Raw genomic sequence first — 25,241 nt, forward strand, 5'->3', positions numbered from 1 at the left:
TAAAAACTCCAGCAAGCATACTACCCTGGATTGGATACTAGTCAGTAAGAGCCCCCAGTCATATATAACAGGCTACTTATCAGATAGCCTCAGTGATCACTCCCCAACATTCCTACTCAAAAAATACCTATACCAAGCTAAACCTGTCATCTACTGTCAAATACGAAAAAAACTAAAGTTTAACCCACTCACATTCATCTCATCCCTCAAATAATGTAACTGGCATCCTCTAAGGTACCTCAGTCATGATGACGCAGTTGAATTTTTTAATACTACCTTCCTGAGCATCCTTAATTACCATGCCCCCATAAGACTTTCCAGAACCAAAGCACAACCCTCCCCATGGCTACAGAAAACCACTAGGTTAGAAATGAAAAACAGGGATAAAGCCTGGGAGCACTGGTGCAAAACCAAAACCCCCTCAACTAGACAGAAATTCCTAGAACTACGCAATAGAGTCAAAAAGCTAATAAAACAGGACAAATTCCAATACTACCAGTCTGCCCTAGACTCCTCCCAACACAGCCCCAAACAATTCTGGTCCTCCATAAACTCCATCCACCACCCAGGTAAAAATCAGTACCCCTCCTCCTAACATCCCTCACTCCCCCGAAAATATTGCTACCTCATTCAACACACACTTCACACAAACCATACTATCACTAGCTAAACAACACAACCCCCTTTCCCCTCCAACCCACACCTTCAACTAGTAATCTCCCCACTGCCTTATCTTTTTCTCCTGTACCTACCTCCAACATAAAAAAACTCTTAACTAAACTTAAGCCCACCAAATTAGCAGCAGACAACCTCCCAAGTGAATACCTACAAATCGCAGCTGATGCTCTGGCCTACCCAGTGTCCATCTTGATTAACCGATCTCTGTCAAAGTTATGTTGCCACACTGTGGAAAGTATCACATATAATTCCCCTCCACAAAGGCGGTCCCTCCACAGAACTAACCAATTATCGCCCCATAGCTGTTCTCTCTCCACTCTCAAAAATACTAGAGAGATGCATACACTCTCAGGTCTCAGAGTACCTCCTTACTAACAACCTCCTTTTCAATACTCAGCATGGTTTCCGACCAAACCATAGCACCATCACTGTCTTACTCTCCTTTACTAACACTATCCTTCAGCATAAAAACAATGGCTATCTCTCCTCTGCTACTTTCCTAGACCTATCTAAAGCATTTGACATGGTCCCACACAAACAACTCATCTCTGTCCTCAATAACCTATCCTTCTCTCAGTCACCAACTGGTTTCAGAGTCACCTATCTGACCGCCAATAATCCATTGTATGGCAGAATGACACATTTCCCCAACTACCTGTCTCCATAGGGGTTCCCCAAGGATCCATCCATGGACCCCTACTCTTCTCTGTTTTCACCAATAATCTAGCCTCTGCCACCAAACATGGCACATTCATACAATATGCAGATGACTCAACCATCATCTGCTCAGCCCAGTCCCTAGCCAAACTGCAAAAAGTCACACAGGAAGCCTTTTCCTCTGTTGAAACTTGGTCATCCGATGCCCAATTAATACTCAACCCAAACAAAACTAAACTACTCCTCTTCCAACCCACCAAACATACTCAAAACAACTCTCACTTTAACATCACAGCAAAAGACAGCACCACTATATACTCAACTGAACACACCAAATTGCTAGGAGTGGAAATGGACAATAAACTAAAATTTGACATTCACATATCCATGACCATAAAAAGTCCACAAAAAACTAGGAGCATTATACAGAAATAAGCAACTTCTCACCAAAGCAGCAAAGATTTCAATAGCAAATTCCCACCTTATCTCCACCCTACTTTATGCCTTTCCAATGTATACCAACCTAAGGCAATGCAATCTAAACAAGCTAGAGACCTGCTACAACAAAATCGCCAAATTCGCCACAGGGGCATCCTACCGTAGTCACCACAGTCTCTCACTTGCTAAACTGGGCTGGCTTGAACTCCCTCACTTCCTTCAGTGGTATCAACTCTCACTCGCCCACAAACTAGTAAACCATCCACTAAATGTCTCATCCCTCCAGAATCTACTCCAACCCTATTGCACCACCAGACCACTAAGATCCAGCAACAAAAATCACTTGCAGATCACTAAAGCCAATAACTCTGCTGGTGAAGCACTATTCTCTTGCGCAATAGCCAAATTATGGAACTCACACTTACCTCCGTACCATCATGCACTCACTTCAAAACTTTACTAAAAGCACACCTAAAAACATGCTGGCTATGTCCTTGCAGCTCTCACTCTGTCACCCACCCCGTCTAACCACTACCTTTCTTTCCACCCCACTAACTACCTTAATTATAGCAAGCTCAGATGCTCATAAACCTAATACTTATTATACAGCAGGAACTTCTTATTGTAACATTTGTTGATGTCTGTTATGTACTTCGCAGATAAAGATTCTAGTTGTCTACTGATGTACTATGTTCTTCATCTGTAAATATGTTTGTAATTAATTGCTATGTTAAATTGCTAATCGCTATGTAATCCAATGTAACTACTGTCTGTTTATTTTAACTGTGGAGCTTTTCTCCCTGGGCCTCCACTGAAAATGGACCTACGTCCATCCGGTCAACAAATGTGTACCTGTTTTCTTTCCAGATTTTCAGAACAAAGGTAAATATAAACTTCATTTGTCAGATGTTCATAGACAACTTTGTTTCTACTTTCGTAGAACACAACCCTTCCATAAGTCTGATTAATTATTTTGTCTCATTTTCTAAACTTTGTTTGGGAAAGGCCATTTCCAAAGTTTCTGTAGCCAGATGGATCACTCTTTGCATTTTACATATTTACAAAGCCAAGGGTTTATCTCCTCCTGGTCTGCACTCGTCCAGGTCCATGGTGACTTCCGCTGCCTTTTGGTCTAAGGTTCCTTTGGATGACATTTGTGCAGCAGTAACTTGGGCAAATTCCCATAATTTCATCTCCCATTGCAAATTAGATCTGATTTCCAGAGGGAGAGCATCCTTTAGCTCTGCGGTGCTCAGGAATATCTTTTGATGAGGGCCTCCCAGGATTTGTTGAGTAGCTGGGGACTCTGTCCCACAGGTTGCAGATAAAATGAAGTTAACTACTTCAGATAAAGAAGTTATGTAGTTGCCATAACGTTCCGTCTGAGTAGTTATACTTAATTTTTCTACAACCTTCCCACCCTCCGTCCCCCTGACCTTTTCATGTGGATAAACATGTTAGGTTTATTTAGTTGAGCTGCTAAAGTGTATATTTGCAGCAAACTCGATCTGAGAGAAGATAGCAAATGGTGGTGTATTATGGGTAGGGGGAGGAGCTTTGAGCTCGGAGCAGATGCTAGAAAATAAGTTGCCGGCTCGGATTCGATATGGATCCGAATACCCACAGGTTGCAGAAAAATTAAGTATAACTACTCAGATGGAACGTTATGGTAAGTACATAACTTCTTTTTCAATGTCCTTTTGTCTTTTGTGCAAGGATCTAGTGACTGGATCTGTTTCTCAGCAGTTTGCTATAATTACGGAACCGACTGTATCGTTGCTTCAGTAGTCTTTCTGACATTTCTGTCTCTACTCTTGGATAATTTATTTTGTTCCTTTGCTTGGAGATGAGTAAACAGTCAATAACTGTTTATAGAATATGATGTAGATGTGTTGGTGTTTGCACTATGGAAGTCTGAATTCTCAGCTGTTTTGCATAGGTAAACACTGCTGTATTCTTCATAGCAAAATGTATGGCTGAAGATGCATGGTCATTTCTTCCTAGAAATAATTGAGGTGTAAGTAACTTTTTTTTTTCTTTTCCAGGTGCAGCTGCAGCTGCTAACTGCTATTGTGAAACTTTTCCTTAAGAAACCCACAGAAACTCAAGAACTGGTGCAGCAAGTGTTAAGCTTGGCAACACAGGTAGGTTTTTAGTCTTTCTAATCAGGCTGAAGAGCACCATTTTTTTCTTTCCTTTGAGTCATTTGACAGAAATGTTATCACAGACTTGATGCATAAATTGTATTTGTATCCCCATTGTTCCCAGAGGATGTCATCACTGTCACTGACATTGGCATTTGTAGCCAATCTTTATAAAGGAGAAGGGAGTGTTGTGTTATCACTGCACAAACATACTAACTACACACCACTGCTGATTCATTTGCCCCAGTGCATCTGTCTTTGAAATTACTCTTGCTCTCTCCAGTATTTCTGCTAAACTGCAATGTACTGCTTTCTCTTGTGAATTTTTTTAAGGATATGCCACCCTTTCTGGAAAAAAAAAAACATTGCCTTAAGTTAGGCACCTATCTGCATCACCTCATAAACTATTTCTACAAGATTGCAGACCAGGCAAAAAGACTGGTGAGGAGGAGGAGGAGGGTTAATTCTCTTCAAAGACAACCTTAACCTCACAGTCATAGCACAAGCTAATGACAACTCACTATTGTGTCCTGACTGGATCCTTTTAAAATGTCTAACAAACAGCCAAAAACTCCTTGTTATAGCCAGTGCATACCTATCTCCACAAGCCTCACTACCAACATTCTATACTTTCATGCAACAAATGTATGGCAGATCGCCCAAAAATTGAAACCTAATCATTCTTGGACACTTCAGCTTTAATTACCTTAATTACTTGTGACCAAAAGACATGTCAAAACAGCTGTTCATCTTAAGTCTTATCCAAATCAACTCTGAAGCCATTAGACCAAACCATCAATCCAGTAGACATGCCGTACTAGATCTTGTAAAAACTAGTAATCCTGCAGTGATGTCTAACCTCACAGTACATGCATCCTCCTTCAGTGATCACTGTCCCATAACTTTCTCAGTACATAATCTAACATTAAAATATAAACCCAGACTTGGCACCTTCAGGCACAAAACCATTTAGAATATCACTAACTTTAAATACCACCTTGCCACCCCTGATTGGTCTCACTCAGCTGCCATAAAAGACCCCCCCCCCAGTGAAGCAGCTAACAACCTTACCAATACCCTACTACACTTGCAAATTCCTTCCGTTGTTTAGTACAAGGGCTACTTCGACCTCATAAAAACACTGGGTATCTAATGAACTGACACATCTCCTCAAATTACATGATGAAGTATGGCACAATTGGAAATGCAACTACTCCATAGATTCCCAAGCCAAATACCTCACTGCACACCCTTACCAGAACAATCCATCTGCGGATACACAAACAACCTGTACTAAAACAAACAAATCTCACTTTATGGCAAACCTAAAAGATTCTGTAGAGAAATTACCTGTTGACTGGTCAAAAAATGCTACACAACTCCACTCCCCTTAATCCCTCTAACATCACCACATACAAATTCTCTTGCATTGACTTCCTGTTTGAGTTCAGCAACCTACCACACAACACAAATGTACTACCTCCAGACGCCCTCTTCTCCCCCTTTACATTCCTCCATTCTACTTCAGAAAGATTAGAACCAAAGAGATTGAGACACAGTTGGACCAAGTGCAAATAGTTTCTTCCCCGGGTTCACATAACTTCGCTCCTTGGCTCATTCAGCTTTGTAAGACTTCATCTCCCACCCTCTCATTCACATACAAAATCTGTACTTAACTAATCGGATTATGCCTCAGGATGGAAAACCGCAATAGTCACTCCTAGTCCAAAACTGTCTAAGCCAGCTACTGCTTCACAACTCCACACTGTCTCAGTACTTGTCACTTTATGTAAAATACCAGAAAAATTATCTGCAACTAAATTACCACTTATTTACATCAATACCATCTTCTATTCAAGAAGTAATATTAATTGTGGTCTAGATGCAGCACCATAACAGCTCTCTACTCCCTCACAGATGGCATCCTATCCAATATGGACAAAGGCAATCTGACAGGAGCAGTCTTTGTTGATCTCACAAAAGCCTTTGATCTAATTAACCATAGCTTACTGTTTGACAAATTAACTGAAATAGACATTAGTGGTGCGAAACCTTGGTTTGTAGACTTCCTCACCAGTAGATCCTTTAAGAAGAAATTAGGGACCACCACCACCTCTGAAACAGCTCCTGTTATGAAATAAGTCCCCAACATTTCACTTTAGCCCTTCTGGTGTTTTCCATATTTATCAACAAACTGCCATCTGAGCATCGATCAATGAGGTGAACATAGCTAAAAGCAAAATACATATAATGTTGGATGACTTACTGTTGGAAGGTTCCATCAGTAAGGACCAACACAACTTTCTATTTAATCAACACCCTCGGATCCCGACGGTATTTGGAATACCAAAGGTTCACAAGAATCCCACAGATCCACCACTTAGGTTAATAGTTTCGGCTGAGGGGTCTACCACTACACCACTAGCCAAATTTGTAGATGACAAACTGAAGGTCTTGTCATACACTGGAGACACGGTCCTTAAGGATTCTTGGGACTTTCTAAGGAGTGTTAAAACAGAATTATTTTCACCTGACCTTATTTTTATTACCCTAGACATAGTGGATTTATTTGGTTCCATCCCACACGAGACAGGCCTTTTATGGTTGGAAGAAGAGATTTTGGACCAAGGCACTTTGTCACACCTTGATTTTACAAATTGTCTTTTATTCATGGAAACTATCTTAAAAACAACTACATGTACTTCCAAGGGAATTTTTAAACAAAAGAAAGGTGTTGCCATGGGTGCCAAATGTGCCCCTACATATGCCAACATAGTTTTGAAAAGGTGGGAAAACTATACATTTTGAACAGTCCATACACCCAATGCTGGTGTTTGTACAAGAGATTCCTGGACGACATATGTATATTTTGGACAGACACAATGGAAAAATTCCATGAATTTTGGATTATTTGAAAGACACCACCAACTTTTGGATTTCACATTTGAGGCAAATGTGGAACAATGTGTGTACTTGGACATTATACTTAAAAAGCAGGCTACAGGATTTTCCTCAGGTATACATCGCAAGAAAACCTTTTCAAATTCATACCTTCACTACCAAAGTTCTCACCCTTATTTTCAAAAGAAAAACATAGTGAAGGGACAACTTGTTAGGGTTAGTCGAATGACCTCAGACGACTCAGAATTTTCAAGTGAAAGTAACAATGTTTGCAACATGTTAATGGATAGGGGTTATCCAAGACCACTACTTGATGAGGCCTTACTCGAAGTGGTCCAAGAAAGGCACAAAAGATTTGCCCCTATTCTAGGACAGAACATCTCTAGTACAACCAACGATTTGGGCTCCAAAGAAACCACTTCTTTAGATACAGCGTATATACTTGATTATACGGGGGATTCAGGGCCTATTAGGCAAGTTATATCTAAGGAATGGTCAAGATTTGTTCAAATTTCAGATTTACCTTTCAAAAATCAAAGACTACAAAAATGTATTTATCGGAGGGACACCAATTTCAAACAAATGTTTGAATTTGGAGGCCCTAAAGACAAGAAAACTGGCACCCGGGGTGTGGGGACATACAAATGTGGGTTTTGTTCCCAATGCCCCAGGATTAACAACAAAAGGGAGATTTTTTTGGAAGCTAGGAATAGAACACTCACTAGCAGAGGTACATTTAACTGCAACAGCAATGGTGTTGTATATCTTGCAACCTGTAATTTCTGTACCTCGTTTTATGTGGGAAAAACAGAAAGGAAACTAAGATGTCGCATTTACGAACACCTATATGAAGTTAAAAAACAAAATGTGAAAAATGCATTGTTTAGACATCAAGTTTCTTGCCCACAAGCAGAATTTTCTTTTTTGTGCTAGACTCTTTACCTAGGGATATTAGGGGTGGATTATGGGAAGATAAACTTGAATATAAAGAGTTATACTGGCAGATAGTACTGGATTCCAATAAATTTCCAGGTTTGAATGATTATTTGTCTATAAAGCCAGTACTAAAACTTAGATCTGCAAAATTATAAAGCTCTTGTACTTACATCACAAAGCCACCAGATGTCACCATTTATCCCATTCAATATATATAACTTGGAAGAAATCAGTTTAAAAAGGTTTTTAAACAACAAAGTGGTTTTAATGTGAAATTTTATAACACTATACATGTTTTTTAATCAGAATATGTTCAAGTCATTTCATATTCTAACTATGTAAACAATTATTTATTTTAAAACTATTTGACTAAAATACAGTGTGTTAAGTTAAAAACAAAATTTTTTTTCATACTGGTACTTTAAATTAGTTGATGTTTTTAAACTAATTAGCAATTTCTGTAATTGGACAGAACAGGGCAGGGTATTTAATCAGGAGTGAAGCATTATTCGGTGTTTCAGTTTTTGCTGAAGAAGATTGTTGATCGAAAACGCATTGTGGATTGTTAGCGTTATTTTGTGTTATTTCTACTAATAAACTGTGTTACTTGGACTGCGGGTTTCCATCGTGGTGTCCTAGGCAAGATTTTATTGTGGTTACTAGCTTTCAGCATTTTGCCTACATCTCCTTTTTGTATTTGTTGCCATCTGAGCATCCTCAGATACTTCTTTTTTTTTTTTTTTCAATAATAATTCTTTATTTTATTTTTTCCAAACAACTAATACAGTACTACCAACTACTTACAATATGTACATGAATGCTTCCAACAGTTACATAGAATCATTATACATACCTATACACTTCTAAAAAAAAAAATAATGAAGAAAAAAGAACTAGTAACCATATAAGACTTATCTCAATAAAATTCAACAGTTATTCAGTTTTTCCCAGAGAATAGTGGAATGGAAGTTTAAGCTAATACAATGTTAAAGATTTGTTCCCATATTTTTGTATTGTTTACATTTTTCTTATAATCACTAATTAGAAATTTATGTGCTAGAATATGTTTGGTGGCTACTATCTTGAAATTTTGCCATGATGCCTGTAAAGGGTTCAACCAATTGGAAGCTATATATAACTTCATCAACAAAAAATATTGACTAGTATAATTCTTTGGGTTCTTTCCAAGTTGGGTGGTGGAATATGCAAAATCGTAAATTCCCAGGAGAGTGTGGAATGTTGATATCCCATTTTTGTAGTTGAAGTTTCAAGGAATTCCAGAGTTTGAAAATACATTTACAACTCCAAAACATATGTAGGAGGTCGGCTGTTTGATCTATACAATATGGGCATTTTGGTGAGTTCTTTGAGTTAAATTTGTGTAGAGTGAGGCAGCATAATGTCGCGTTATTAAATATCATCAATTGGGTAAATAATAGCTTCTGAAGGGACACAGATTTTATGGTTAAGTGAATTGCTTTTAGTATTTTACTTTCTTCAATTGTCAACAATTTCTCTCTCCAGTATTTGGAAATTAATATTTGATTATTATATTTTATTTCTTTAATCAAACCATATGCTGCAGTTATATATTTACATTCCTGTGTAAGGGTTTGCCATAAGTTCAGACACATGTTTAAATCTTCTTCTTTAATTATGTCATTCCCTTTACTAAGGTAACTTATTGATAGGTCTTTTAATTGTCTTATTATAATTAGATACGATTTGGGAGATTCAACTCTTCTAAAATATTGTGAATCGGGATACCTAAAAAGGATATAAATCAAGTAGGGTTAAATTAATTATAAGTGGGAATTTCTTAAGGTCTATCAGCTGGTTACCAATTTTCAGATTTGGATTTTTGTGAAATGGTTGAAGAATTATCATACTTTGCAAAAGATTTAATGAGTTAAAAGATTTTGTACTGAAACTATATATGTTTTGATATGTTCCAACACGAAGTACCCTTTAAGAGTATTTTTGTTTAAAAAAGGTAATGCCTTGCAGTTAATATCCAATTCCTTGACATGTTTATGATTAAGAACCAGCCATTTGGGAACCCATTTCGAGTTACATCCATCAAAGTTAATTATTCTTAAAAGTCTATTGGTGTTTATTATTAAATAATATGTTTCGAAATTAGGTAGATCCAACCCTCCCTATTTTTGGAGCCATCAATTTATCATACGATATCCTAACTTTTCTAGGTTCCCATAGAAATCTAGCTAGTTCTGTATGAAGCTGTTTGAAGAATTTTTTGGAGATTTGGACTTGTGACGCTCTAAAAATATATAGTAATCTAGGAAGTATATTCATTTTAATAATTGAAGTCTTCGCCATTATTGGTAATTTCAGATTATCCCATCTTTTCAAGTCAGATACTATCTGCTCCCAAATAACCTTAACATTATTGAGATAAAATCTCTGTTGTCTGTTGAGAAAACCACTCCTAAGTATTTTATTTTTCTTCTGATTTTACCTGCCCTACTAATGGTAATAGTGAAAAGGTGTAGGTGTCTTTAATGGGAATATCTTAGTTTTTTAAATTTAATTTATAATTGGAAATTTTCGCAAATTCTTCTACTGCCTTTAATATTTTATTAGTATCCAAAACAGGTGTTGTGCAATAAATACTCAAATCATCTGCAAAAGCAGCCATTGTGATCTTCGTACCATAGATCCTTGGAGCATTATGATAGATATTTTGTTTAATGTGCAAAATAGAGGTTCCAAATACAAATTGAATAACAAGGAGATAAAGGACAGCCTTGACGGGTACCATTTTTAATTTGAATTCTTTTGAAAGATTCCTGTTAATGACTAGATTTGTATAAGGATTGGTATATAATTTTTTAAAGTTGAAGTGAATTCTTGTGGTATGTTAAAACATGTTAAAATGTCAAATAAATATTCTAAGTTCACTCTGTCAAATGCTTTTTGTGCATCAATTATAAGTGCGTAAAGATTATGGTTTTATGGGTGGCATGAGAAATCATTGTATGCAGTGTTAATGTATTATCTATAGTTTGTCTGCTATTTATAAAACCGCTTGTTCATCAGATATTATAGGGTTAATTACCATTTTCAACCTGTTAGCCAAAATCGATGTCATAATTTTCATATCTATGTTTAAAAGTGAGATGGGTCTATAATTATCCGGGTTTTGTCGATCAGTATTTTCTTTCGGTATGAGAATAGTTTTCGATGCATTAAAGTGTGGGTCAGTAATTTTATTGTTAATAATATAGTTAAAGACCACTGACAGTATTTCCCCAGAATATCACTAAAAGTTTTATAAAATTCTGTAGTCAAACCATCCGGTCCCGGAGCTTTGTATGGCTTCAATTTCTTGATAACATCAGTTATTTCCTCTGAAGAAATAGGTTTAATCAGGTTCATATGAAGCTCATCATTAATCTTTGGAAATATAATTTTCTGAAGAAAATCATTATTATTCTTATTTGGATTTACATCCTGTTGTTCACCATATAGTTCTGAAAATATTAGTTCAAAACCTTTATGATATCTTCCGTATTGGTGTATGTTTTATTGTTGAAGTATATTTCAGGGATTTGGGAAGGTGACTTGATTGATTAATAATACGTGCTAGTGCTTTTGACGGGTCTGTATGTGATTAGCGTATTTTACCAGCATTTTCTGTTCATGGAATGATAATTTACTGTTTTGTAATAAAAAAAGTTTCTTTTGACAATTTAATAATTCCGTTTCGGTTTGTTTACTATAATTTCTAATTAATTCCTGATCTAATAATTTAATTTTTGATTCCAAGTCATGCATATCTTTCACTTGTAATTTCTTGTAGAAAGTAGCTTTTGGATAAACATTCCTCTAATTTGCGCTTTGATAGTTGCCCATTCTATGTCTGATGGATGTCGGTGTTCTAAAAGATTATTTAATAATTGATTAAAAAACTCCTGAGCTTCTTTTAATACATCCTCTTTATGCAATAGATATGGATTTAATGTCCAATTATAACCCCTAACATGCAATTTATGACAAGTATCTTTCTTAAAGGTTAATGTGATCCTGGAGTGATCCGACAAATAACGAGCTTGTATGTATATATAGGGATCAAAACACATTAGTGTATCTGATATTAAAAAGAAATCGATCCTGGACCACATTTTATGACAGCTTGAATAAAATGTGAAGTTATTTGGATTCATTTGGTCCTTATTACATTTAAATGGATCATAAAGTTTAAAATCTGCTTTAAGTTCCTGCAGTGCTATCACTGCCTGATTATTATAAGATCTATGGGGACTTGTTTTATCTAGTTTAGGGTCTTGGTATGTATTCCAGTCACCTCCTATTATTATATAATAATTGTTATATTGGTTTAAAATAAAGTAAAGTGATGTTATGAAGGTTTGCTGATTGGTACATGGGGCATATATATTAAGAAGAATCACCGGTTTATCGTAAAATTTTGTTATAAAAATTACATAGCACCATCTTCCTTCTTTATCCATTTTAAAGTCTAAAATTCTCTCTTGGAACTGAGTTTTGATGATTATTGCTACACCTGCACTATTAGTTGTCCCTTCCGAAGCTATTACCTCCCTGATCCATTTTTTATTTTTAATGGCAGTCCATTGATCATTAGCCAAGTGGGTTTCTTGTAACAATATAAATGGTGCTTTTGACTGAAGAAGTAAATGAAAAAATAGTTTCCTTTTTCAGATTCTGGAAACCTTTAACATTCCATGAGTCTATTATCCACATAAAAATACTTTTAAAATGTTAGTGTATATGTTGAATTTGAAAAACGATACTAGATTCCGGTATAATATCAGATTTTGAAATATCTGGAAGCAAACTAAATGCCCCATCCCTAACCAGTGCCTATCCACTATTCTCCTGGACCAGGACAAACATAGGTTTTAACACTGTTTAGACTTCTATTGGTATACATCAATCCTAAATGACTATTATATAATAACACCCTAACAAGATATACAAAACCTATGATAACTACAACTAACCCTACAAAACTAACCTACACATTCCCCATTAAACACTAGTACCTATCTACAGCTCTTGAACATATTAGTTAGTTAACACACTGTTATGTCTTACATACCAATTTCTTATTCTACCCTCTAATGATTTACATACATTATTAATTAAATAATTGGTTATATTATCCTAGAATAACTAACTGTCTTATCTAACTTTGCCTAGGTAAGTATAACATGTTAACAGCAGCATTGATAAAAACAACATCAGTAACATTTTTTTTTTCACCATTAATGTATTAATACTGTAAGAAATAAATAGCTAACATAATGCACAGAATCTCTAGAACCACATAAAATATATATCCTTCCATTCCCTTAGGAATAGGAGAGTGAATTATACATGTTAACACATCTAGATTATCATAGCATTAATAAGGAGAAAGTTTTTTTTTTTTTTTTTTTTTTTTTTGGAGTAACATAAACAATATAACAGTCATTTCAAAGGCAGAAAAGCAAAAATATCAATAGTATATAATTATAACTGCATTTCTATCTTCAGGCACACTATCTAGAACCAAAATAGAATAACTGTAGTAACTTTATATTGTTTCTAACATTGTAGTTAAATTACTCTATTTAACCATATGTTACAGCCCAGTTTAAATCCTTACCTGAATAAGCTGACATTTCTTTATACAAAATAAAAGTCAAACCTCTCTAAAATAGTCCAGGAGCCTCGTTTTGCAATTCTAAAAGCTTCCCTGGCTCCACAGAGCTCTGGCTACTTCCTGGTATAAAAATCTTGATTTCGAGTTCTCAAAGGGGACCCATCATGTGGACAGACTTCCAGAAGTGCCACAACAAAAGCTGACCCTCTGGAGCATTTCTAGGACTTCCTGTTGACTCACAGACGACACAGTTCATCAAGGCTGCAGGAGTTCATGAAATCTTTGGATTTAGCTGGACCTGTAAGAAAATACTGGTTAATGATTAAACAGGGGGCCTGGTGAGAAAAAGAAGCAAACAAAGGATTTTGAAGCCTTGAGGTATAGCAGACATGGAATCCCAGAATCTGTATTGCTGTACACAGACTGAATGTTCCAGTTAAGCTTCTGAAGTTGGAAGGATTTAAAAGTCTTCAAAAGGTGAGTTTTGCTTCCTTTTTGTAGAAACAGAATATTTGGCTCCATTAAATGTAAAGATTAATGTACTTGGATACTTCATCTGGAATTTTATATTTTTATCAATAAGAAATTTGCAGTAAGGGGCTAATGCTTGTCTGGCTTGTCTGATTTGCAGTGGTAGATCTTGACCCATAGAAACTCTGTTATTTTGCCACATTACAAAACCTCCTTTCTTTTCATAGTTAGAATTATTTTATTTACATCCTGGTAATTCAGAATTTTGACATAAACCGGTCTAGGAATATTTGATGCTTGTGATTCCCTGAGAGCTCTGTGTGCTCTTTCTATGACTATTTGCTTAGCCATACCCGAGTCCTCGAACAATATTTCCAGTATCTGTGTAATGGTAGGCATTAGATCATTATATTGAATATTTTCCGGGATTCCTCTAATAATTATGTTGTTTCTTCTGGATCTTGCCTCTAAATCCAGGATCTTGGTCTGCATAGTTTGAATGTCCAGGTCATGAGTATCTGTTTTTTTTGTAAGAAATGTTATTCTGTCCTCATTATCGGATATTCTAGCCTCAGATTTATCTATTCTGTCGAGAATTTGACTGCATGTGGCATTAAAAGCAAATATCTGGTTTGAAAGTGCATTTAAAGATTCTTGTATGGGTAACAGTACTGTTTTAATGTCCTCCATGTTAGCTAGCTGATCCGGTTGGTTTGTTCCTCCTGTTTTTAAAAGATCTTGTGGTTTTACAGTTTTCTGTCTTTTAAATGTAGAGTCTTTCTCTGGTGACATCAGCGTTGATAATTTAGTTTTAGTTGTTGTTGTGTCCATATTTTTGTCCAGTTTTGACATCTTGAAACAGAAATCAGATAGATCCTTTGTTTATAGCTCTATTCAGAGTCAGGCAGACAATCAGCTTTAATCCTGTGAAATTAATTAGTTTTTCCTTCGTTCTTTTGATTCTCAGTCGTAGTTTGGTTGTAGTAGAATAGTTATATCCGGTAATTAATGCAAAAAGACTTGTAGTATATCCTCAGGGTTACTTATTCTTGCGAGTAACTGGAGAGCTGTAGATGTACAGTGTCTACAGAAAGGCGGCCATCTTTGTCTCCCATCCTCAGATACTTCTAATTCTTTATGCATGACAAGGTTATGTATAGGTCAGCCATATCTCACTCTGTTATACAAACACAGCTCCAAGATGACCTCCAACCCCTCAACCAGTGGCTAATAGACTAGAAACGTACACTCAGTCTCTCAAAAACAAAAGCAGTGCTATTTGGATTCAACTAAAAAAGAACTAAAGCACCCATCTTCCTTAATATTAAAGGTGTTAACAATACCACAGCAGAACCTACTATCTCCTTCATATACCTTGATATATGGTTAGACCAATCTCTTAACTTTCAACTACTCAAAAAAGATCAACACATTAGTGTTCTGGGCAAATAAGCTATCGCGTCTTCTGTCTAAGCCAGCCAAAGCTGCCATAGGCAAAGGCATACTCTTGTCTCATCTCGAATGTGGACTTCCCATTACAGCTGGATCCACAAAGAAAAATGCCACCACCTTACAAACCATCTTCAGTAAAATCTGCTAGTTCATTACAAACTCTCCTAATAATGAACACCACTGCCCAAGTCTCTGCAAAGCTAAATGGCTCTCAATACATTTGAGAGTCAACCTCCTACTAGTATCACTAATTCACTAAGCCTTTTCTCCTGAGACACTGTCCCTCGTCACTCATAAACTTTTCACCAAACCTCTGACCTATAATCTCAGGGATATCTCTCAATCTTAGCTCACCCTACTGACTTCAAAAAGTAAAGTCTGTTGCACTGAACATGCATTCTCCATCCTAGCACTTAAACTATGGCACTCCATTCCTCTCTCGACCCAAGATGTCCAAAAGTACTCTGACTTCAGATAACAGATCAAGGAACACCTGTTCATCCAAGCAAAGTGCAGCTGCACTCAATCGGGTCACATTTACGTGAACCCTCCAGCTGTCTCACACACCCCTTTATTCCCATTTCATCCTTCCTTATCTCATTTTGTCATCCTCTTTACTTACTGCTTCTGATTCATCCTATTTCCCTCTTCTCTTTGCATCTCTCACACTTCTCCTTTCTACTTCTCTTCCCTCTGCATACCTCTCACATCTTGCCTCTGTCTTCTTCCCGTGGACTATGTATCCTTATTTCTTCTAAAAGTGCAAAATTTTATATTCTTGCTGTATCTTTGTGTATGCTGTGGTAGTTCTGCCATATTTATTTATTCATTCATTGCTTTGATAACTGGGAAGGTCTGACTGGATAAAGTTATTTTTTTATGTGAAACCCATGGGGGAAGCTTCAAGTGTACAAGTGCATAAAAAAAGGCAAGAATACTGCATATGTAAGAAGTGTTTCATACAGGTAAGAGTTACAAAGGATTCAGACTGGTACAATACATCTTATATAGCAAGAATCATGTGTAGTGTGTGTTAGTTTTTCAAAACTTTTTTAGGAGAACCCTTTTTTTACTGGTCTTAGGTTAGTTATTAGTTCTCTAGCAGTCCGGATTTTCAGTTTTTCTAGCATCTGAATTTTCAAATTTTCTAGCAAAATCGCATGTTCAGGGACATCTGCCATGCATGGCAAAATGACTTAAGATATGCTCTCTATAATACACTCATTCCCAGAGTGCAAAACTTATTTTTTTGTGTTTTGTTGCTCTGACAGTGGACCTTGATCCTTCATGCCATTTGTAAAGTTCTCTATTTACATGTCTCTGTAAGAATCTGACATATTGTGAATAGGATAAAAATCATAAATGGTACCCGACAAGGCTGCCCATTATCTCCCATCTTATTTAATCTTTACTTGGAGCCCTTATTTTTACACCTTAAGCAAAATGTTTTTTATAATTCTCCTGTACTGTATGGAATAAAGGTTAGGATGGCTGCCTATGCAGGTGATTTAAACATATATTGTACCACACCTGTTTCCGATACTGAAAAAATATTAGCTGCAATAGAAATCTTTGAGAGAATTTCCAATTACAAGCTAAATTTAAAAAAATCTAAAATATTCCCATTAAAGACACCCACACCTTTTTCAATGCTACCATTAATAGGACAAGTATTGATGGAAGAAAAGATAAAATATCTGGGAATTGTCTTCTCAACTGAAAATAGAGATTTTTTTATTAACAATGTAAAGTCAACTACAGATCAAATAACATTGGATCTTGAAAGATGGAGTAGATTGAAGTTACCGATGATGGCAAGAGCAGCTATCATAAGAATGAATGTTCTTCCTAGAATGTTATATATTTTAGAGCTGCACAACTCAGAATTACCAAAACATTCTTTAAACAGCTTCATATAAGATTGGGAAGATTTCTCTGGGAACCTAGGAAGATGAGAATTTCATATGAAAAATTGATGGCTCCAAAAATAAGGGGGCTGGAATTACGGATTTGAAATGTACTATTTAGTGATTCAGGCCAATAGGATTTTAAAGACGTCTTACTTGATAGTGATAATAGAAAATGGACACCCAAATGGGTGCTCTTAACGCATACAAGCATATAAATGAAGTGGGAGTCAACGCTAAAGCATTACCCTTTTAAATAATTGGACAATGAGTAAATATAAGCTAATGGAGCACATCAAAAGTTATGTAACGGCAATTCAAACTCTTTTCGCTTCCTTAAATTTACTAAAATATATGATGGTTTTCCAACCGTTTCATAGGAACCCAAATTTAACAATTGGTGGTCAATTGATTGATCTAAAGAAATTCCCTTTAATCATTGAGTTAACTGTACTCAATTTATATCCTTTTCTAGGAGTACCAGTACAGGATATTTTAAAAGAAATAGAACTCCCTATTTCCTATTTAATTATAGTAAGACAGCTAAAAGACTTGGTTATAAACTATTTTAACAACTTTGAAATGAAAGGGGAAGATTTAATCATTTCTCGTAATCTATGGGAAGCACTGTTGCAGGATAGAAAATATATAACCGCAGCATATAAATTGATAAAAGAGAGGAAGTATAATAATTATATTCTTTTATCGAGTTACTGGAGAGAGAAATTGATATTCCCAGGCGACAATAAGATATTGGAGGCATTTAAATTAACATTAAAGTCCGTATCCCTTCAGAAATTGGTATTTACGCAGCTGATGATATTTAACAATGCATACTATACTCGTCTCACTTTGCACAAATTTGATGCGAAGAATTCACCCATATGCCCACATTGCTTTGATCAGACAGCAGATTTGCTTCACATGTTCTGGAGTTGTAAGTGCATTTATAAATTGTAGAATTCATTAAAATTGCAGTTACAAAAATGGGTTACCAAAATTCAACACTCTCTTGGGAGTTTATGATTCTTCATATTCCCCCAGAGAATCTAAATAAATCAAAAACGATTGTAATTATGAATATTTGCCTATTAATGAAATTATATATAGCCACAAATTGGTTGAACCCAGCCCAGACATCGTGGGAAAATTTCAGATTGTTGGCAATAAAACACATCTTAGCATAAACTGTTAATTAGTGATCACAAGAAAAATATCAACAACATAAAAATCTGGGAGCAAATTTTTAATATTATTTTGGCTTAAGAGGTTACTATCCACTTTTTCTCGGGAACCAAAATATAGTCTAAATCAACCTTAGATTAGATAGAAAATGTACAGAAAAGACAGATTGTTGGCTTGGATTTGTTAATGTTGAATTTTTTTTTTTTATTATTATTTTCCTTTTGATTGTTAGTGCTGTACCTTTGATCAATACATGAGGTTGATATATATGTGAAATTAACCAATGGAAGCATTTTGTATATATTGTATATAATGTGTGAATTTGTAATATGGTTGTGAAAAATAATAAAAAATGATTATTGAAAAAAAAAAAAAGAATCTGACATATTGTAAACTGGTATTGTTTGCACCATTGCAACAATGCATCAGCACAGGTTTGTGCTATTGAACTTCATCTTTTACTTTATATTAATTCAGCCTGTGTCTCCATAACTCCTGCATTTCTGTTGTTGTCTTGATGTTTTATGTAACAAGATTATTGCTGAAAAAGGACCACTGGGTTCAGCCTACCTTAAGTGAAATTAAAACAAATTTGCCTGTTCTGTCTTCACAGGGCATGACTCTTAACCGTGAAAGTGCAAGAAATTTAGCAATGCTCTGCTAACATATTTCCTTCACATCTACCCTTGTCTTATACTAAGTTGACTTCTGTATCAACATTAAGTGCTTTGTCTTGTTCCATAACCTAGCATCTTTACTTCAGTATTTTCCAGCACCTTGCCTTTAATATCCTGACCTTGAAGATTGGAAAAGTTGCTGTTCTATTTCACAGAGAAGCTTTTTACAAGGAAACTGGCAGAAGGGTATTCCTTGCAGCTCAAGGCACAAGTCTGAGTGTCGCAGTATGGATAGGCACTTGCCAGATCCATACCTGACCTTCTCCAGGTAGGTCTGGTGTTCAGAGACAGACACTCAGAGATACTGACAGACACAAAAAGACACAGTGAGAGACAAACTGTACAGGAAGTTAGCTTAGTCTCAGTTAAGGGCTTGAGCCTGAAGTGATCCAGAGCTTTATTTGAAAGTGACGGTGGCAGTAGACATGTGCCATTGACTTTTACCTATGGATGGATTTGGAAGGTGCATCCTGAGGCAGTTGCCACATTATCTCTGGATGATCAAATGGAGACTTTGGCTGATATGCCTCATTCTGGGTAAATGAGTGAAACATTTTGTGGTAACTCTGCAGTTCACTCCTTTTTGATATTAAATGTCAAATTAAAAAAAAATGTGTTCTTTTTATGTAAAATATTTTGTTTTAGAAAGGAGTACAAGTTTTATGTTTCTTAAATAGAAGAACTTTTCACATTCTACTTCACATATACAGCACCGTTGGCAGGTGATTAGTTTAAGACACTGCTGTATCTATGTTGAACTTTTATCTACCTATTAGTTTTATTTAACTCTAAAAGTATACTTTGGTCATTGGTGTTAAATGTAGTAGCATTCTATTCCTCTTTATCCTGCATACAGCTATTGTCTATATTCAGAATCAATGACCTTCTTTAAATAATTGAACTCTCTACACATTTACTTTAACTGATTACATCTTTAGGTAAATTTTCATACTTTTATCCTTCCACACACACAATGGAACCAACTTTTATTTTCTAACCTGTTTTCCACATTGCTAAAATTTTATTTTACTTGCAAGAAACTTAAGTTATCAACAAAAATATTTACAAATGAATACATATGTGTGATTTGCATAATACAGCATTAAAACTTCCCTTTTTAAGTGACATTCCCATGTCAGTAACACCATGGAGTTCCCTATTTTCACACCTGAAAAAGCTCAACAGAAAATGTCACTTGGCTTATCCTTATCTGTTAATCTTTCTTAATTTAATTTTGCTTAACTGAGAATCTGTCCATATCCCCTCCCCAGTTGCCCAGAATTCATAGCCCTCTATATTCTACCTTAGACAGAAATAGACTAAGTGGAGAAAGCTGAACAGACCATATAAAAGTGCCTGACTGTCCAGTAGCAACATACTATAGAAATGGAATTGGAAACAGAGTAGTAGTGAAGATGGGCTGTATTATATACATTCATGCAAAATAGAACAGTTGGAAAGTTGCACTGATTTTGATTTTTTTTCTTGAATGCATTAAATACTTGCTCCATTTTTGCTGGGATAGATAGGTAAAGTGGAGTGTTTCCATGGCAATTCGAAGACTATGATGGTTAGGTTCATGTTGGAAAACCACAGAGATCATATGTGGTACAGCAGGTCATAATGTCAGTTATGGTTAGATGTTTATAGTATGCTGTAGTCTCTGGCTTGTTTAAGGTGAGTGCAGTGACCAGTCCTAGATGAGGAATTTGATATGTGATATGAACATAGCTGTTTTGCCATATAATGCTTTAGGCTCCCATTTGGGAAGTTTGTTGTAATGTAAGCAGCATGAAGGAGACGAGGAAGTTGAGAAACAGCTGCAGTCTTATAAGTAATAGTAGATGTCTCAAACTGCTTGAATTTGCAAAGAAACCCAGTATGCTAATGAACTTTTTGGATAATGTTTTGTTAACGCATGCATCAGGTTTTAGTTTCTGATCAAAAAAGCTTTTTGATGAGGCCTGAAGTGCCTTGGTTGAATTCAAGAAAGTTAGGTAGAGTAGCAGATGGTTTGTTACCAAGATTGTATGTGAATGTCATGAGTAAGGTTTTATTGTCATTCTAAAGAGTCCAGGGTGTGAAAAGCCATTTTAGATTAAGATAAAGTAATGTTGGTTTGTTACTGTCATGGTTTCGATAAGGATTATAGCACAGGACTTGTACTATCATCAGCATATAGAACCACCTTGGAGTTCATAGGTTCATAGGTTGGTACTAGGCTATCAGCCCTAGGGTCTATACAAGCCTAGCCATAACAATTCCCTAGCTCTTTCTTCCCACATTATTTACTTTCCTGGACCCCTGTCTAGCAGGGCGACTGACGTGATCCCTGGGGTGAATTTCCTTTCTCCCATCCAATCGTCAAGGTTCCTCTTGAAGAGGTCCAAAGAGGCACTCTGCTTTACATGTATGGGCAATCTATTCCAGAGTCTGGGGAGTCTCTGGGTCAGGAACCTATCCCTCCAGCATGTTTTTGTTTATTGTGATGACAAGGTTTAGATCCCTGGAGCGTGTAGCTCTGAGGGATTGGGATTTCTTTAAGTGTAGCATGTCCAACAGCTCTGGGTTTGACATGGCCTTGTATGTTAAGCAGAGATCGCCTCTGAGTAGGCGATATGCGACAGAGTATAGCTGGAGTTTTTAAGGCGGTCAGCGTGGGGCATCTGCTGTAGGCCTGTGATTCTTTTAGTGAGGTATTTCTGAGGCCTTTCCAGTTGTTGCAGATGTCTTGAGAGGTACATACCAAATGGGGCGTTGTATTCTATAATGGGTCTAATGAGGGATGAGTACAGTGGGACAATGACCTCCTTTTTCTGGATGAAAAGCCCTTCGTGATGAGGTGTGCCACATAGAAGGATTTCCTGACTGTTGTGGCGATGTGGTTATCGAAGGTGAGACCACTGTCCACCTGTGTCCCTAAGTCTCTTATCACACTTTCTGTGTTTAGTGTACTGCCACCTATATGATAATTCATGGATACATGTTTTTCCCAAAGGGATAACAATACATTTCTTGGCATTGAGCTTGAGCCCATGGCTCTGGCACCAAGCATCTGTTTCTGTAAGGCCCTTTTGTAGAGTATCCACATCATTTGGGGATTCAATAATGGCTCCCAGTTTGCAGTCATCTGCAAACTTTGTTAGCCAGAGTCCCTTAGTGTTGACCTGTACTTCAGAGAAGTAGATGCCAAACAAGAGCGGCCCCAGGACTGAACCCTGAGATACTCCACTTGTCACTTGTCTGGAGCTGGATTTGGAGTCGGCTACTTTTACAGTGTGGGTTCTATCAGTAAGCCATTTAGCAACCCATTGGGTGACATAGGGATTAATGCCCAACTTAGTAAGTTTATCTATAATTCCAGAGTGGGGATGGTGTCAAAGGCCTTGGCAAGGTCTAGATAGGCTGTGTGGACCACCTTACCCTTGTCCATGGCTCTGGAGACTGATTCAAAGAAGTCAATCAGGTTCAGGAGACAAGATCGCCCTTCACAAACCCAAACTGGGTGGGGTCCAGTGTTTGAAGGTTGCCAATGTCTTTGTTTATAAGTTCCATGATAATACGCTTCATGGCCTTGCAGATAAGGCTTGTCAGACTGATGGGACGGTAGTTTCCGGGATCCAAGGTGGATCCCCTTGTGGATTGGGATAACTGTAGCTCTGCGCCACTCAGTGGGCATGAAACCTGAGGTGAGGCTATGATTAAACATGACACTTAGGTGAGGTGCCAGTTCATATTGTAGTTCATGTAGTACACAGCCTGGGATGTCATCTGGTCCCATGGATGCTGTATTCTTGGCTTTAGAGAGTGCGTTTTGTACCTGTGTGGCCGTTATTACTGGAATTTGGCAATCTTCGGTATTGAGATGGGCCATTTAGGGGTGAGGGGGGTGAAGTTGGCACTGAATCGATCTGCCAGGATATTGGCAATATCCTTCGGATCAGTATATTTAATGCCATTCTGTTTTAGCTCAAAGCAGATCTGAGCATTGCCATTTAGATTCTTGACATAGTTATAGAATGCTTTGTGGTTGTCTTTGGAATCTTTGGCAATTTTATTTTCGTAACTAGCTTTGGAGGATTTTATGAGGCATCTCAGTTTCTTACTGAGGCTAGTAAGGAGTTTTGCATCCTGGGATTTTCCTCTTTTCTGCAAAAGTTTCTTCCTTTTGTTGTAAAGTTTGTTTATGGCAGGGGACCACCAGATTGGCTTCCTTTTTTTGGATGAGAGCATTTTGGTTCTATTTGGGATGGCATGATTCATGCATGAGTGGATGTGCTCGTACAGTGCCTTAGTGTAGGATTCAGCAGTTGAACTTTCAGTTCCCGTCTGCATGGGTGTCATGAAGTTTGTCACTTCTGACTTGAGTAGCATGAAGTTGGCTTTGGAGAAGATGTCCTTCAAGGATGCATCTGCAGTCCTAACAAATGGGTTGTCCTGCCTCAGGCAGCCCTTCGGTCGGCCGGATTCCAAAGTCTGGGTCTGGCCTCGGCTGATGTCGTACTTCACCCGACGTCATAGCTGCTGTTAATTGGGTATAAAGGCATCAGCCGACGCCATTTTCCTCAGTCTTTCTTGCCGCGTGGCACCCGAAGCAGAAGCTGTTCGCAAGTGCCGGTCGGTCAGAACCAGAGATTGCTACTACCGAAGACTTCTAAAAGCTAAGTACCGGGTTGGGGACTCTTTCTTGCCTCAGCCGATGTCAGAAAAAGTGAATAACTGTTTAACTTGTGGGAAACAAATACCTCATAAAGATTTCCACTCTTACTGCCTACCTTGTTTAGGCCCAGACCATGACGTAGCAGCTTGTCTAGCCTGTGCTTCCTTCAACCGACGGACACTTAGACGTCGGTCGGAGTTTGCAGAGGAGTTTTTCGGCTCCGCTTTTGCTTATATCATGCCGTCGGAGACTCCGACTTCACAATTAGCAAAAAAGCGTAAGGAAAAGGACTCTGGAGTAGATATATCTAAGGGGATAGTATCTGATAAATCCTGAGAACCTGTAAGAGCAGGTGGAATTTCAGTAGCAGATTCAGCCATGCTGGATGAGGCCTCGGTTGTAGGAGGCATGCTTTCGGCCGAAGGAAGAACCGCGGACTCGGTTTCAACCGAAACAGAGACACTCGAGGTTGGCTTAACCGCAGTTTCGGCCGAAACCGTGGACTGCGAGTGTCAGTCCTTTTCCTTACGCTTTTTTGCTAATTGTGAAGTCGGAGTCTCCGACGGCATGATCTAAGCAAAAGCGGAGCCGAAAAACTCCTCTGCAAACTCCGACCGACGTCTAAGTGTCCGTCGGTTGAAGGAAGCACAGGCTAGACAAGCTGCTACGTCATGGTCTGGGCCTAAACAAGGTAGGCAGTAAGAGTGGAAATCTTTGGGGTATTTGTTTCCCACAAGTTAAACAGTTATTCACTTTTTCTGACATCGGCTGAGGCAAGAAAGAGTCCCCAACGGGGTACTTAGCTTTTTAGAAGTCTTCGGTAGTAGCAATCTCTGGTTCTGACTGACCAGCACTTGCGAACAGCTTCTGCTTCGGGCGCCACGTGGCAAGAAAGACTGAGGAAAATGGCGTTGGCTGATGCCTTTATACCCAATTAACAGCAGCTATGACGTCGGGTGAAGTGCGACATCAGCCGAGGCCAGACCCAGACTTTGGAATCCGGCCGACAAGGCTGCCTGAGGCAGGACAACCCATTTGTTAGGACTGCAGATGCATACCTCTCGGACATCTACATTTATGGTAGGTACAAAACTGTACTTTTTTTATGGTGGTTTCTTTACTGGGGGGTGGGGGTGGGATGTGGATGTTAAGGGTGATTAGCTTATGGTCAGACCTGACTAACGAGGGGGTGACCATAGGTATGGAACATTGATTTCCCATGTTGGTAATGACCAGGTCTAGGATATTGGAGCCCTTGGTGGGACTATGGATTAGCTGATCCAGGGCGTTGGAATTTATGAATTCCAAGAACCATTGTGCAAAGGTGTTGGGACATGAGTAGTTTTCCCAGTTAATGGCAGGGTGGTTAAAATCACCCAGTATTAGGGTGTTTGGTTCTATCTTAATATTTTCCAGTATGTTTAGAAAGGTGTAGTGAGAATCTTGGGGTATGGTGGGGGATCTGTAGCAAGCTACAATTTGGAT

The 25,241-nt window shown here is 37.6% G+C and overlaps 1 protein-coding gene across 6 annotated transcripts in view; it reads left to right on the forward strand.

Annotated features, from left to right (window-relative positions):
* Positions 1 to 25,241, forward strand: part of AP1B1 (adaptor related protein complex 1 subunit beta 1) — a 1,110,789-nt gene that overhangs the window by 385,628 nt on the left and 699,920 nt on the right. For all 6 annotated transcript variants that reach the window (XM_044068431.1, XM_044068429.1, XM_044068433.1 and 3 more), the window contains one exon: positions 3,819 to 3,917. In XM_044068431.1, coding sequence (XP_043924366.1) covers positions 3,819 to 3,917 — 99 coding nt within the window. The remainder of the gene's footprint in view (positions 1 to 3,818; positions 3,918 to 25,241) is intronic.

Source organism: Protopterus annectens, chromosome 4.part0 (genome assembly GCF_019279795.1).
Source record: "Protopterus annectens isolate FY-2018-M chromosome 4.part0, PAN1.0, whole genome shotgun sequence".
In the NCBI taxonomy this organism is placed as follows: domain Eukaryota; kingdom Metazoa; phylum Chordata; order Ceratodontiformes; family Protopteridae; genus Protopterus; species Protopterus annectens.